General features: G+C 39.9%; 1 protein-coding gene across 3 annotated transcripts in view; it reads left to right on the top strand.

Annotated features, from left to right (window-relative positions):
- The window catches only part of Rad18 (RAD18 E3 ubiquitin protein ligase), a 117,677-nt gene that overhangs the window by 19,943 nt on the left and 82,734 nt on the right, over window positions 1-15,000 (top strand). For all 3 annotated transcript variants that reach the window (XM_017794794.2, XM_029557102.1, XM_008854811.3), the window contains exons 5-7: window positions 6,270-6,604; window positions 8,019-8,118; window positions 12,342-12,526. In XM_017794794.2, the coding sequence (XP_017650283.1) occupies window positions 6,270-6,604; window positions 8,019-8,118; window positions 12,342-12,526 (620 nt within the window). The remainder of the gene's footprint in view (window positions 1-6,269; window positions 6,605-8,018; window positions 8,119-12,341; window positions 12,527-15,000) is intronic.

Genomic DNA, 15,000 nt, shown 5'->3' with positions numbered 1-15,000 from the left:
CCCATCTCTTGAAGATCTGCAGCCCTTTAACTTGTGGGCCTCTGGGGAATATTTAACATCCAATCTATGGTATTCTCCATCTCATTTGAGCAAGATCCCAAGTCCTTCCCATGTCTGTCCTTGGGTTGCTCTGTCACTTGATCCCTCTCAGACTTGATGTTCTCCCTCTCCTCCTTTATTCAGTTCAGGCCTTCTTGTCACCATATTAACTGCATCTGACTCTAGGCTTTGTGCTTGCTGTTATTTGTAGGTGAAACAGTGTCTCCCCACGTGGCCTCCTGTTTAGACCACCATTTAATTTGAACTGTTTTTTTTTTTTTGGTCTTTTTGAGACAGGGTCTCCCTGTAGCCCCAGCTGTCCTAGAACTTATTATGTAGACCAGGCTGGCCTTGAACTCACAGAGATCTGCCTTGCCTCTGCCTCCTGAGTGCTGGCATTAAAGGCGTGCACCACCACTTCCGGCCATGAACTGTATTTTTGTAGGTTAGCTTTTCAGTGACCAGCTATAAAAGATATCTAACTTGTCTCCTCATGCTTATCTGCATTCCCCCCTGCCCTCACAGTGCTGGGGTTGAAACCCTCAGCCTTACATGTGCTAGGAAATCTTATCACTGAGCTACTTCCCTAATGCTACTGTGTTGTATTAGGGTACTTTTTCACATGTAATGTGTATGCCTGTTCTCTTTCCCATTACTGTAGTGTAACTTTCATGAGTACAGGCTTTGTTTTCTATTGTGTTTCTCCTGCAAAAGTGGGAAGTGCTTGGATGAATTAATTTGAGGGGAGGCTGTCTTTTTGAGACTTGTAGCTCCTGCTGACTTGGAACTTGCTCTGTAGACCAGGCTGGCCTCCATCTCATAGAGATTCAATACCTGCCTCTGCCTCCCATGTGCTAGGATTAAAGGCATGTGCCACCACACCTGGTGCTTAAATTAATGAGTTTTAATTTTAGTCCTGGGAATAGTTTTGTAAAATATTTAATTTTATATGTATGCATGTGTTGCCTACACGTAAGTGCACTTGTATTGTGCAATGCCTGTGGGGGTCAGAAGAGGTCATGGATTCCCCTGGAACTGGAGTTATAGATGGTTATTAGCTACCATGTGGGTGCTGGGAATTGAACACAGGTCCTCTGCAGGAATAGCTGCTGCTCTTAACTGCTGAGCCATCTCTCCAGCCCCATGGGAATAGTTTTATCATGGCCTCACTGCTACTAGCTGCCATGGCCTTTATTTGCATGCACGGAAGTAAGAGAGTTGGAACTGAATTCATCTGAATTGTGGAATAAGAACAAAAAAGGTATCTTCAGGATATTGAAAGGACTACTCTGCACAGTGGGAAGTGTTTCATCAGTGACCATCTCATCTATTGGTTAACTAGTGTGTGCTTCCCTTTGTTATAGGAAAGGAAAGATGTTCTCAGAACCCTCTTTGTACCACATCTAGATACTGGAAGGAAAAGAGACTTAAAAATTATGGTTCTATTATTTTTTTTAATTATTATTTCTTTGTCTTTAAGACCAAGATCCTTAGCTGTTTATTTTTTTTTGTTGCTGTTGTTTTTTAAATCATCCTGATTTTCTTTCCTTCTGTTCCTCCTCTTCTTCCTTTCTCCTTTCCTTTCATACTTTTTGTTAGATTGCTATATAGCCCAAATTGGCCTTGAATTTGAATCTTCTGTCTCAGCCCCCTGAGTGCTGAGATTATAGGCATTTGTTTCCACCCTGGCTTAGTTTTTCTTTCTTTTCCATTATTATTATTATTATTATTGGAAATTCAAATATACATGAAAGTAGAGAAGATAGTATAATGAACCCATGCCGGTCCCCACCTTGCACCTAACTTAAACACTTACAGTTTATTGTCCATCTTGATTCTTCTAATCATCTGCCTGCCTGCTTTCATTTGGGATTATTCATTTTAAAATATAAGCTATTTTTCCTAGTCCCAAGACATTATTAAGAGAAGCCAAGCTTTCAGATTGTGAATGGCAATTAATTATAATACGAAACAGAACATCTTGATGTAAATAACTTTGTGAATTCTGTAGAACTTCATTACTTTGTCTCTTTTTATAACATTTTGTGTCCAGTGAAGCGGCTAACCCTTAGGTGGTGTGAGTATTGAAGAGGGTGGTTTTATTGATTTTGGACTTATAGAGAAATGGAAATCTAATGAAATAATAGATCATCGTTATGATCTTTTTCTATAATTTTCTATTGTAGCCATTTTTTGTTTTCTTATCGATAGGTAATTTGGATTCTTTATAGTTTTTTTTGTTGTTGTTGTTGTTTATTTATTTATTTTTTGTCTTTTTGAGACCAGGTCTCCCTGTAGCCCACCTGGCCTGGAGCTCACTATGTAGACCAGGCTGGTCTTGAACTCACAGAGATTCACCTGCCTCTGCCTCCCAAATGTTGGGATTAAAGGCATGTGCCACCATGCCCAGCTTGGATTCTTTAATAGTTTTTGTGTGAGTACAACTGCTTAGTACAGCATACATGTTCATGCATGCATTTATTTGTGTGTGTGTGTGTGTTTGCACATGTGTGTGCAGGTATGCAGGCCAGAGGAGAACATTGGGTATGCTGCTCTGTCACTCTTCAGCATTGATCTCTTGAACTGGAATTAAGCTGGCAGCCAGCAAGCCCCGGTGATCCTCCTCTTTCCCCCCTCTCACAGCACTGGGGTTATGATAAGCATGTGCATAGTCATGCCCAGCTTTTTATATGGGTGTTGGGGATTCAAACTTAGATCCTCATGATTGGGCAGCAAGTGCTTTAACCCTTGAACCATCTTATCAGCCCTGTTGTGAACATCTTGTACATGTCTTCATGCATTTATTTCACTTAGTTCATACCTAGAACTGTGGGTTGCTAGGGCATAGGGTAGTCATTTGCTTATTTATTGTTTGGTATCTATTTTTAATTTTTAAAGTTACATTTTATTACTGTATGTGTGTGCGCGTGCACATACATGCATATGTGAGTGCGTGCACATGCATATGTGAGCATGGACATGCCACATTGCACAAGTGAACACCGGAGTTGGTTCTCTCCTTCTACCATGTGGGTCCAAGGATGGAACTCAGACTGTCAGATTGGTGGCAGGAGCCTTTACCCTCTGGCTTATTTGCTGGTATCTCTAAATCTTCTCAATGATTAGAATTGGTTATACGCCAGCTAGCAAAATGAGGGTTCCAGTTACGCCATATCCTCTCCAGCATTTGGTATTCCCAGTCTTTAGTTTTCACCTTTAGGATTAGTATGTCATTGAGGTTCTTTAGATTGTTACTATTTCTACTATCTGTTGATTTTTAAAAATGGTAAAACTTAACATATAATGCAACACATATAGCAAGTGTGTGTTTTGAGCACTAAATCTTTGTGTGTATGTATGTTGCGACAGGGTCTCATTTAGTCTGGGCTGGCCTTGAGCTCATCATGTAGCTGAGGATGACTTTGAACTTCTGATCCTCCTGCTTCTACCTCCCCACTGCTTAGATTACAGACAGCACCACCATGCTCAGCCCCACCCCCCAAGGCTATATCTCATGTAGCCCAACCTGTCCTTCAACTTGCTATCCTCCTGCCTCAGTCTTCCAAATGCTATGATTATAGGTATATGCCTCAGTACCCAGTGATCACCAGTTTTTGAAATATGCTAACATCTGTATGGTTACCGTCACAATCAAGGAGTAGAACATTGTTCCAGTCATGGTAGCTTTAATCATACCTCTTTGGAAGCAGACGCAGGTGGATCTCTGTGTGTTCCAGGTCAGCTTGGTCCACAGAGTTCCAGGCCAGCCAGAGCTGCTTAGTGAGACCCTCTCTAAAAAAAGTGGGGGCGGGGGGAGAACATTTTTGTTGCCTTAGAAAATTTTCTTACTCTGCTTCTGCTCAGTCCCTGCCCTAGTGGTAACCAATGCCCAGGTTTCCATTAAACACATCATTTTCAAATTTCACGTGGGTATGCACATTGTGCTTGCCTACTCATTTCTTGATACAGTGAGATTATTTTCACTTTGCACACTTGTGTGTAGTCTGTGTTTCCCAGTGAGGTGGAATCCTTCAGCATGTCTGGGAGTTTCAGTTGCCCCACATCCTGGTTAATATTTGGAACTTCAGTGTCTTTAAGCATTCTGTTGGATGTGAAATGGTAACTCATTTTAATTTTGATTTGCATTTCTTGATGCATAATGTATCTTTATGTGTTTATTGAGTATTTTTATTCTTTTTGAAGATCCTTCCAGTTTTTTTTGGTTCAGTTTTTAAAAATTGTTATTGATTTGTCAGGAACTTTTTATATGCTTTGGCCCAAGATCTATATTGTAGTGTTTTCATTCCTGTCTGTGACTGACTATGGTGATTAACCTTCATTGTCATCTTGAATTGAAATTAGAATCACCTGGCTGGAGAGATGGCTCAGCAGTTAAGAGCCTTGACTGCTCTTGTAAGAGGACCTGGATATGATTCCCAGCACCCACATGCTGGCTAACAACCATCTGTAACTCCAGTTCTAGGGGATCCAACATTGTCTTCTGATTTCTACAGGCATTATACGACATGGGTGCATTTACACATAAAATAAAAATAAATAAGAGAAAAAGGAGATTAGAATCACCGTGGAAATACACCTATGAGTGTGTCTGAGGGGTTTCCAGGAAGGTTTCTCTGAGGAGGGAAGATCCACCTTGAATGTGGGCTGTACCATCCCCAAGGCTTGGATCCTGGACTAAATAAAAAGGAGAAAGCCAGCTGAGCACCAGCATACACCTCTTCCTGCTTCCTGACTACAGAGGTGCTGTGACAGCTGCTTCCTGCTCCTGCTATCATGCCTTTCCCACTGTGATGGGCTGTATCTTCACACTGTGAGCCAAGATAAGCCTTTCTTTCCTGAAGTTGCTTTGTTACAGCAGTGAGGAAAGTAATACATTGGCCTTTTCATTTTCTGATGAGCAGATGTTTTAAAATTTTTTTGTTTATTTTCTGAGCCAGGGTCTCATGTAGCTCAGACCTCAGGTTTGCTGTGTAGTTGAGGATGGCCTTGAACTTCTTCTCTTCCTGTTTCCACCTCCAAGTGCTTGGATTATAGAACTGTGCCATCAAACCTGCCAGTGCCTTAGTTTTGATGAAGTCTAGTCTCTCTTTCCCTCCTCTGTTTCCTTCTCCCCTGTCCCATTCCCCTCTCTGTTAATGCCCCTCAATCCTGCCTAAAAATCTTTGCCCACTAAGATTTTTTAAGGGGTTTGGGGATGTAGCTCTTTTGTTGGGCCAAGCCTTGGTGCCTTGATGAAGTCTATTTTAGACTAACACATGTATACACATGTATGCATGCACATACATGCATGTGCACATACAGTATGGTCCTTTTTCCTAAGGTAGGGTGTCTATGACTTAATTTCCATGGTCTTCATGAGGGTGTTTCCACTTTGGCTGGGCTCAAGTTCAACAACTTTCCAATGCTGACCTCCACGTCTCACTTCTCCAGTATCTTTTTCCTCCCAGGTCCCCCGTGGTTTTGTTCTGCTTGTATACCCTGGACATGACTCTGTGGATGAGAATTTTTCAGCAAATTATGGGGTTTCCTTCTTAGACTTCTATCTGTCTAGTATCCTTTCCATCTGTCTAATATCCTTTCCCCTGAGTCCTCACCACCTTTGCCCAGAACTGTGCTCTTTTCTCACTAGCCAGTGTGATCATTTTTCCTGTTTGGATGTTAGTTTAATATCCAAATCCCAGAAAGTGTTTCCAGTTAAAATCTTTGGTGAATATTGGGTCACTCATTAGTCTTTTCTCTCTCAGGAATGACACTTCTATGTTCTTGTACTCTAGTGCTACCAACTGTTGTTTTATATATTTCTCTAGATTTTACTCACCTGTTGTAGAGTGAGTCTCATATCATCTTTACTCAGTGGCTAGAACCTAAAACCCATCAAATTCCTTTCATAGTCATAGTAACTACCTTTCAAATCAGATTTAGTGCTTTTTTTAATTTGTTTTTGTAGTGTTTAGGATCGAACCCTGGGCTTACACATGCTAGGCAAGCATTCTACCACTGAGCTGTGCCCAGCCCTCGTATTGCTTTGTTTTTTGTTTTAGAAAAAAAAAATTCTTTAGTTTGGTTGTGATTATGTGGAAGATCTGTGTTTCAGTGAGACAAGTGTTAATTGGGAAAACCTCTTGTAGATCAGTCATTTATATATAATTTGACATCCTAATTATCTGTTGTTTCTGTGTGTGTGTGTATGTGTGTGTGTGTGTTTCAAGGACTCGCCTGTTGCAGTTTGCTTTAGAGTCACCACCCATATCTCCTGTGTCTTCCACCTCAAAGAAAGTTGTCAAAGTACAAACTGCTGGAGCCACTGGCCATCCTGTCAAACAGGGAAGCAGGTTAATGGACAAGTTCTTGATCAGAGAAGCTGGTGATTGTACATCAGAGTTATTGAAAAAAGAAAATGACAGCAAATTCAGCCCTCAAAAAGAGATAAGCACGTCTACTGAGACCAAAGAGATAAATTTTGTAGGAAAGATGGCACCTAGTTCCTCAGATGCTAATGGTCCTGTGACACCTTCAACATCCACTGTGAAACCAGACACTAAAGGTAGGAAGCTGTTTTTGTATGCATTTTTATACTTAAGGAGATCTCATCTACATGATGTAAGAACTGATGGCGCACTATTGAGCGGGTGGGTGGGAAGGAACAGATTAGCGCTAGCCTGATTTAGATTATTGCAGTCTTGGACATTCATGTAGTCAGTGCTTAGAGGTAAGTATTTCTCACAGAATAGACATCAGGATGATTCCTATAAAAGTGAAATGGTCTGATTCCTCCATACTTCTCCTGTAGAAGTAGCTTTCTGTTTTTCAGCTTGAAATCCCTTCTCCCGTTATCCAGTTCAGACTAATCTTAAAGAGGTCTCTATTTTAGTATACCACTGAACACCTCAATGCTGCTCTGTCATTTAAAGCCTTTGGGCACTTGACCTAGACTCCAGCAGCTCTGTCTTATCGCTTAGCCTTCCCTCCCAGGATCTGTCTCTAGCCAAGCTGATACTTGTTCTTCCTAGAGTATACCCATAGACGATAGGCTACAACCGAGAGGTCAAATCTGGTGTGCCACTAGTTTTGATGGATAAATACTTACTGAAACACACATCCCCATTTGTTTGCATGTTTTCATGCTGGAGTGGCCAAGTTGTCTGGTGACAGAGACAGGATTATGGTATCAGTAGTGACCTAGGAAGCCCAAATCCTCTGTTACCTTGTCCTTTACTAAGAATATTTGTCCTTAGTAAACCCATACAACTCACAGTTCAAAGCTGTTTATGAAACTTAGAAAAGTTGGAATTAGTAGTTTTGGTCTGTAAATTGTGTTTGTATGTGTCTCCTACCATTTCTCAACTGTGATCAATCTTTCACTGACAGTTTTTGCTGTTGTATTTCTAGTTTGATAGTGAACAGTAATAAACATTTTTTTTCAACCCCTGAAGAATTTTTCTTTTTACCAAATGAAGTCATAGAATGAACTGTAACATAAAATAGATGAAATTCTGTGTTCTGTTAAGGTAGGAGTGGCAGGCCTGGAGACTGCAGTCACTGTGCCTTCTCTCCTCCCTTTGTCACCGCTTTCTTTGTTGTTTTTTTGAGATAGGGTCTCCCTGGACTTACTATATAGACCATGCTGGCTTCTGTGCTATGTGAGGGTGGCTTCTAGGGCTTGAGAAAGCTTACGATTAGTTTTAGGGTTTGGTGATATCTTGGCAGAAAAGTTATAACCAAAGCATTTTCTAATTAAGTAATTCCCAAACTTACTTGCAGTCTCTGCTTTGGACTTCCAATGTGTGAGTTCCACAGTGTAGCTGGTAATTAGTCTGCCTCACTCTCCTTGCCCTCATGGGCTTCTGTAAGTGCTTATTAAGCTGAGACTCTCTTTTTCTAATTGCTGATAATTCTAGCTTATGTTATTTTCGCCCTTTCTATAGTTAATGAAGTCTCTCTCTTTTTAAAAAACACAGTGGCTTGTCCTGTTTGCGGGGTTAATGTTCCAGAAAATCACATTAATAAGCATCTAGACAGCTGCTTGTCACGTGAAGAGAAGATCGAAAGCCTCCGAAGGTGAGAAGGTTGAGCGTAAGTGTTGAGCTGCTTTAGCTAGGCACTTCTGCACTTTACAAACTTGAACACCTAGGATTCATTTTGTCCTGTTTCATTTCCTGCTTGATTTTTCCTTTAATTATGTGGTTACCTCTCCATCCCCTTCCCCTCCTCCTCAGTGCATACATTGCCATATATAATTAGTGTGCTGAATGTTTGCGTGGCTTAGAATTTAATTTCTTTTTTAAACTTATTTTCTTCTTATAATTCTCAAACTACCATAAAAGGCCTTGGCCAGAGAAAGCTATGATAGCTTGCTTCAGTATAGAACATGTAAAAATCTTTCTTTGGTCCTTAGGTTATTTAAGATAAATATTTACATAAACAATGAAAACTTATTTATATATATTGTCTTTTTGAGATGGAGGTTTCCCTGTAGCCCCAGCTGCCTGGAATTCACCATGTAGACGAGGCTGGCCTTGAACTCACAGAGATCTGCCTGCCTCTGCTTCCTGAGTGCTGAGACTAAAGGAGTGTGTTACCATGCCTGGCTTTTTAATATATTAAAAAATTTTTTTTTCCTTGGGGCTGGAGAGATAGATGGCTCAGTGGGCTTAGTGGTTAAGAACACTGGTTGTTCTTGCAGAAGACCTGGGTTTGAATCCCAGCACCCACATGGCATCTAACAACTGTCCATAACTCCAGTTGCAGGGGATCCGATGGCCTCGTCTGTCCTCCATGGGCATTGCATGACACGGGTGCACTTACCTACATGTAGGCAATACACTCATACACATAAAAGAATAAAAATAGTAAAGAATAGTTTTTTAAAACATTTTTTATGTGTATGAGTATATTGCCTACATATATGTAAGTGCAGCCATGTTGTGCAATACCTGCAGAGATCTCTGCAAGAGTAGCCAGTGCTCTTAACTGCTGAGCCATCTCTCTAGCCCCTAAAACATTAATATTTTAAATAGTAACTTTAATCAAACATATATTTGAATGCATGTATATGGTGCTGAACCCAGAGCCTTTAAATTGCTGAACCTAGCCTTTAAATTGAGCTTTTTCAAAAATTTATTGTTTGAATAGGCAGTTATATATAATATTCTATAAAAATGGTACAAAAGGGTATATTTAGTTGGGCCTGGTGGTGCATACCTGTGATCTCAACACTCAGAAAGTTGAGGCAAGAGAATCAGGGGCAGTGTAGGCTATAGAAAAGTTGTAGGTAAGTGGTCCACATATCGACACATTCCATCCCTGTGCCCTGGTTTTTCCTCCCTTGCCAAAGAGTATGTATGAAATGTAAGGACCTTCCTTCCAAACCACTGAGATGACAGAACTAATAAATTTTCAGGTCAATATTTGTACCCAAACTACTATGCTATTCTGCTGCCTTTATGCATTAAAGTCACAATTTCTTAAATCACTCCACCTATATGTATTGTTATACATATAAGTTGTTCAAGGACTGGAATTTTAATTGAAGTTAAATTGTGAGGAATTCAGGAATCAGTGGGTAATGAAGACAATAAGGAAGTAGAAGTTGTAAGTTTGAGTCTGGTGACAAGAGATGCAGTTAGGGAAGGCGTGATTGAGGGAGAATGATACTTTAAAAATAGGGGTCAAATCTTCAGTCTGTCCTACCATTGTCAGATGATACATGGAACAGACACGAGGTGTCTGGAAAGTGGATGTGAATAGAATGATGGGCCCTTGTGTTTGATCTGTTTTTAAGGAGTTGGAAGAGTATTCTCCAAAAAGTATGTTAATAAAGCAGGACCATTTTACTATTTTTAATGATTAAAGGTAAAATGCTGTTAATTTTTATGAGTAAATGTAGAGTGAATGGAGGTTCCAAGGAACAGACTCCTGTTGCTGTAACTTACAAAGGCTAATGTTAAAGCATAGTGATGCGCTATTAACTTTCAATAGAGGTCACACTTGATTCCAAATCTGGGACAGTCTTGTGCTCACAGTATTCCTTCCTTGTGGGTGAGTTTGTTGAGGGGAATAAAATTTAGATGTTTACATTGCCGAGTAAAGGAGAATGTGGAATAAATGTAACTAGATAGTCCCAGGGATTATTTCTTGTAAGCCAGACTCATAACCTGCTTTTTTCTTCATAAATGTTTGTCCCCAAAGAATGGGTTGGAAGTGGAGAAACCAAGAATGAGAAATCCACAGTGATAATCTTGTTTGGATTGCACTCTCCTGGATGTATCTGTCATATTTTTTCTAATATAGTTAGTTCTATTGATTTATTCAAAGGCGTACTATCCATAAGCCAGGTGTGGTGGCACATGCCTTTAATCCCAGTGCTTCGGAGGCAGAGGCAGGCATATCTCTGTGAGTTCAAAGCCAGCTTACATAGTGAGTTCCAGACCAACTAGGGCTACAGGGAGACCCTGTCTCAAAAAGACAGGGAAAAAAAAATGTCCAAAGATATACTATCCATGTGTAGTTCAGTTTGAGTTCTAATAGTATTCCAAGTCTGGCTCCACAGAGTACTTGAGTTCTGCCAATTGGTCTGCCAATTGACTCCAGGTCTTTTTGTCCTCATAACTCTTCTCTTACAAAATTGGTCAAACATACTTGGGGAAGCATTGAGCTGAATCTTTTTAGTTATATTGTGACCTGGGCTTTGGTCACATAGAAGAGTCTCTATGCTTTTCAGTCTCCTTTATAGCACCTAAAAGGTCAACTCCTGGGTATGGGTGACAACCTTAACCTGTCCTATATAAAATTGTCTCCTTAATGGCTCAGAACATACCTCTTTCTCTTGATGTCCTGATTCTGAGGCCCCTGAAACACAATACATCATTCTCAATAATCATGTAGAAAAGATGCCATTTTATATTCAGGGAAACATTTCTCTGACTTCATAGTTTCAAATTCTTGATAGAAATTGTTCTTTCATGATGCTTTTCATTGTGAATGTCAGTCATCACTACAGATCTTTATTAGAATTCCATAGTTGTAAACTTAATTATCTCTCCTTGATAAAATAAATGTTTCAGGTAGGAACTTAATGAATTGACCTTCCTTTTGTGTTTGTTATAAACTCCTGTGGAAAGAACAGCTGTTGCTTTCCACTGTGGTTTTATTTTTCCATAATTTTTTTCAGTCTTGTAGTGTCCAATTGGCTGCCATTATAAGAACAATTTTGAGAAAATATACTATATTGAGATTTGCAGGTCCTTTTACAGGTAAGTAGTTATTTCTGTTAGTATTTAGACTTTACTAAGGAACAGAAAACAGATAATTTAGCCAGGAAATAACCCAGCTGGTTTGTGGAGATGTTTTATCTATACTTAACTGTAGTAGCTCTGTACGTATGACCTTTGGACAACTGCAGCAGATGTCTCTTGGAGAATTTTGTGGAAAGTGAAAATTTTCAGTTTCCACTTCAGGCCTGCACTGTATTGGATGTGTGTTGTGGAGAAAAGGACCAAACATCTGCATTTAAACAAACTCTTCCAGATAGTTCTGAGGTTCACTGACGTTTAGGAAGCCTTTGTAAACTCAGTCTGTGAATGTCTTTTGCTTTTTTTTTTTTCTCTTAAAGTTCCTATTTGCTGTTGTCATTTTGAAATTATTACAGTTGTAAAGACCACCTTGAAAATATACTTATTATGTACCTGATTGTCCATAGAATTGAACTACCCAGTTGCATGCTTAAGATGACCCTTCTCATCTGTCTGGCTTTCTATTTTCTTACCTACCTGTTTTCTTTGGATATATATGTATGCTCATGTTTCTGTTGGGGGAGTGCACATGTATATGAGCATGCATGTGGAGGCTGGAGATCAACTTTAGTATCATCCCTCAGGGACTGTCTACTTTGTTTTCTGAGATAGAGTCTCTCACTATTACTTGGAGCTCTGGTTAGATTAGGCTGTTTGGCCAGTGAGCCTCAGGGATCCTCCTGTTTTCACCTCCCCAGCTTTTTACTGCCCCCACCCCTACCCTCCTCTTTTTATCTTTTTAATTTGGTCTTTTTGAGACAGGGTCTCCTTGTAGTCCCAGCTGGCCTGGAACTCACAGAGATCCACCTGCCTCTGCCTCCTGAGTGCTGGGATTAAAGGCATGGGCTACTAAGCCTGGCTCCTCCTCTTTTTATCTTAGTGGCTCTACTGCTCTTATAGTCAGTCAGATCTTAAGAGGGTAAATTACTGTTTTATTTGAACATAATAACTTACATAATGCTCAGAGATCTTTTTTTTTTTCATTTTCAGTTCTGTTCACAAAAGGAAGCCGCTGCCCAAAACTGTGTATAACTTGCTCTCTGATCGTGATTTAAAGAAAAAGCTAAAACAGCATGGATTATCTGTTCAAGGAAATAAACAGCAGCTTATTAAAAGGCACCAAGAATTTGTGCACATGTACAATGCCCAGTGTGATGCTTTGCATCCTAAATCAGGTAATGTAATAAAACAATGAGTTATGCTTATCCTCTGGATGAGGCATGTCTGTGTAGTTATACAAAGTATAAAAAGAAAATTTTAACTAATCTCTTTTTGGCTATAGTTAAGATACACAAATTAATTCCTTCAAAAGGTACCTGGAGAATGCTGTGTTAAGTCAGCCTTTCTCTTGCCTGTCTTCTAGTTCCCAGTCCCCTTCTCAGAAGCATCACTATTGCCAGTTTCTTGCATATCTTTCCAGTGATAGCATGGTGGTAAACATTGTCTACAGAGGTCTGCCATTCTAGTTTTTCAACTTTGTGCAGAGTAGCTGTGGGCAAGTCACTTTATCTCTGCACTTGAGTTTTCTCATTCATAAAGTAAGGATTATAATCCTACATACTTCATGTTTTTGAGGTACATGATAGAGCGCATGTGAAGTGCCTAGTACAGTACCTTAGCTGGTAGTCAAACTCAGTGAGGGTCCATTGTGATTATTATTACAGACGTATTATGGTCAGTCATGGAACCACAAAAATGTTGGTATCATCATTTAACCACAGATTTTGGAGTTCTTCCTTGGATTAGCACATACGGAATTGCCTCTTTTTTGTTGTTGTGTTTCTGTGTTTTGGAGACAGAGTCTCCCTGTAACCCCAGCTGGTCTGGAACTCACTAAGTAGACCAGGCTGGGCTCACTGTCGCAGAGATCAGCCTGCCTCTGCCAAGCATACACCACCACCACGCCTGGTTTAATTGCTTCATTTTTAAAAGCAAAGAATAACATTGAAAATAAAAAGGTATATTATATATAGGTTGGTGAATTTTCACAAAGTGAAAATGGCTGCACTAAGATCACTGTCAGCATTCCAGAATCTCCATACGCCCTTCCCAGTCATTGCCTCCTTCATCCTTAGGCCTGACTACTGTCCCAACTTCTCATTCCATGCATTCATGTTGCCCACTTGATCTTTATGTGAGTGGAATAACAGCTGCAAGGTTCATCCCTAGTCTGTGGTGGTACTGTGGTTGAAGAGCCTTTCCTCCCTAAACCACACATTTCTCTCCACAGCCCTCCACCCAAGTTCAAGTTCTTTTTTTTTTTGTGAAACTGCACATTTGTCAGATCTTTCCATTTTATTTGCTGATATCTTGCTATAAATCTGGATACTTGCATTGAGCAATAGTCATGCCACAACCTGGATATTACACTATCATAAGATTTCCTCCACTGAACAGATTAGTCCATTATTTTAAAATTCAGACTCAAGTATTCAGGACTTGGAGTGCAAATTCTTTGCTAGAATATAACATGAATGGCTTTTAAAACATTTTTGTTTTTCTTTTATGTGTATGTGTGTTTTACCTGCATTGTATGTAAGTGCTCCCATGAATGCAATGCCAGAGGCCAGAAGAGGGTCTTAGATCCCCTAGAACTGGTGATAAAGGTGTTTGTTAGCTGTCCTGTGGGTGCTGGGAATTGAACCCTGGTCCTCTGCAAGAGCAGCTAGTGCTCTTAACCACTGAACCATGTCTCTAGCCCCCTCTATTCCAGTTCTTTAAGTGCTCTTGGTCCCCTCTAAAGCCTCTTGAGCACAATCTTTACTGTCTACATTTCTTTCAGCATTCTGGTCTTCCTCTTTCCTGCCAGAATGGCCTATTAAGCTCTGCTTGCAACATTCTAGGGCTTCTCTAGCCACAGCTCCAAACTCTTCCACACTCCCCCTGCCTATCATAAAGGCCTGTGAACCACATGGCCAGGTTTATCACAATAAACTCCATTTTTTTACTAATTTTTTGTATTTTCTCATCCATGTGACCACATACCTGATGAGAAGCAACTTAAAGGAAGGAACATTTGTTTCAGCTCATGGTTTGAGAGGGTATAGTCCAACCTGGATAGGAGGACATAGAGGAGTTTATGATTATGGGGGTGTGCAACTGGGACTCCTAACATCTCAGTGCATCGGAAATGGAAAGATGGGAATGCCAGCACTCAGCTGAATTTCTCCTTTGGTCCTTTTATTCAGTCGGGGACCCTAGCCCAGGAGATAGATGATCCTTTGTAGATTCAGGGTGATCTCCCTGCTCAGTAAATATGCTCCTTAGAAATGCTTTTAAAACATGCAAAGGTGTGCCTTAATAATGCCATAGGTATTTCTTAATCCAGTCACATTGAGAATAAAAATTAACCACTGTTTTAATCGTGTGTCTTTCTCAAAAACTATTAGTGGTTGCCCCAGGTTTAATATGTATCTTTTGTTATAATTGAGTTCACATAACATGATACAGTTTCTCTTATAGTAAAAGGAATTTCTAATGGTATCTCCTTGATTCCTAATTCTTTTTTTAAAAAAATTATTTATTTAATAGCCACGTACTTAGAAGAAGCATTTCATTACATCAGCATTGACATATTCAATAACAATTTCCAGAGCTAAGATGCATGTCTTTCAAATTTGAAGGTAAATTTTTAGGTTTACAGTTGAAT

The sequence above is a fragment of the Nannospalax galili genome, unplaced genomic scaffold, assembly GCF_000622305.1.
Source record: "Nannospalax galili isolate Female #2095 unplaced genomic scaffold, S.galili_v1.0 scaffold406, whole genome shotgun sequence".
Classification (NCBI taxonomy): Eukaryota; Metazoa; Chordata; class Mammalia; order Rodentia; family Spalacidae; genus Nannospalax; species Nannospalax galili.
Note: the sequence above shows the minus strand (reverse complement) of the source record. Positions and strands in the feature narration are given on the sequence as shown.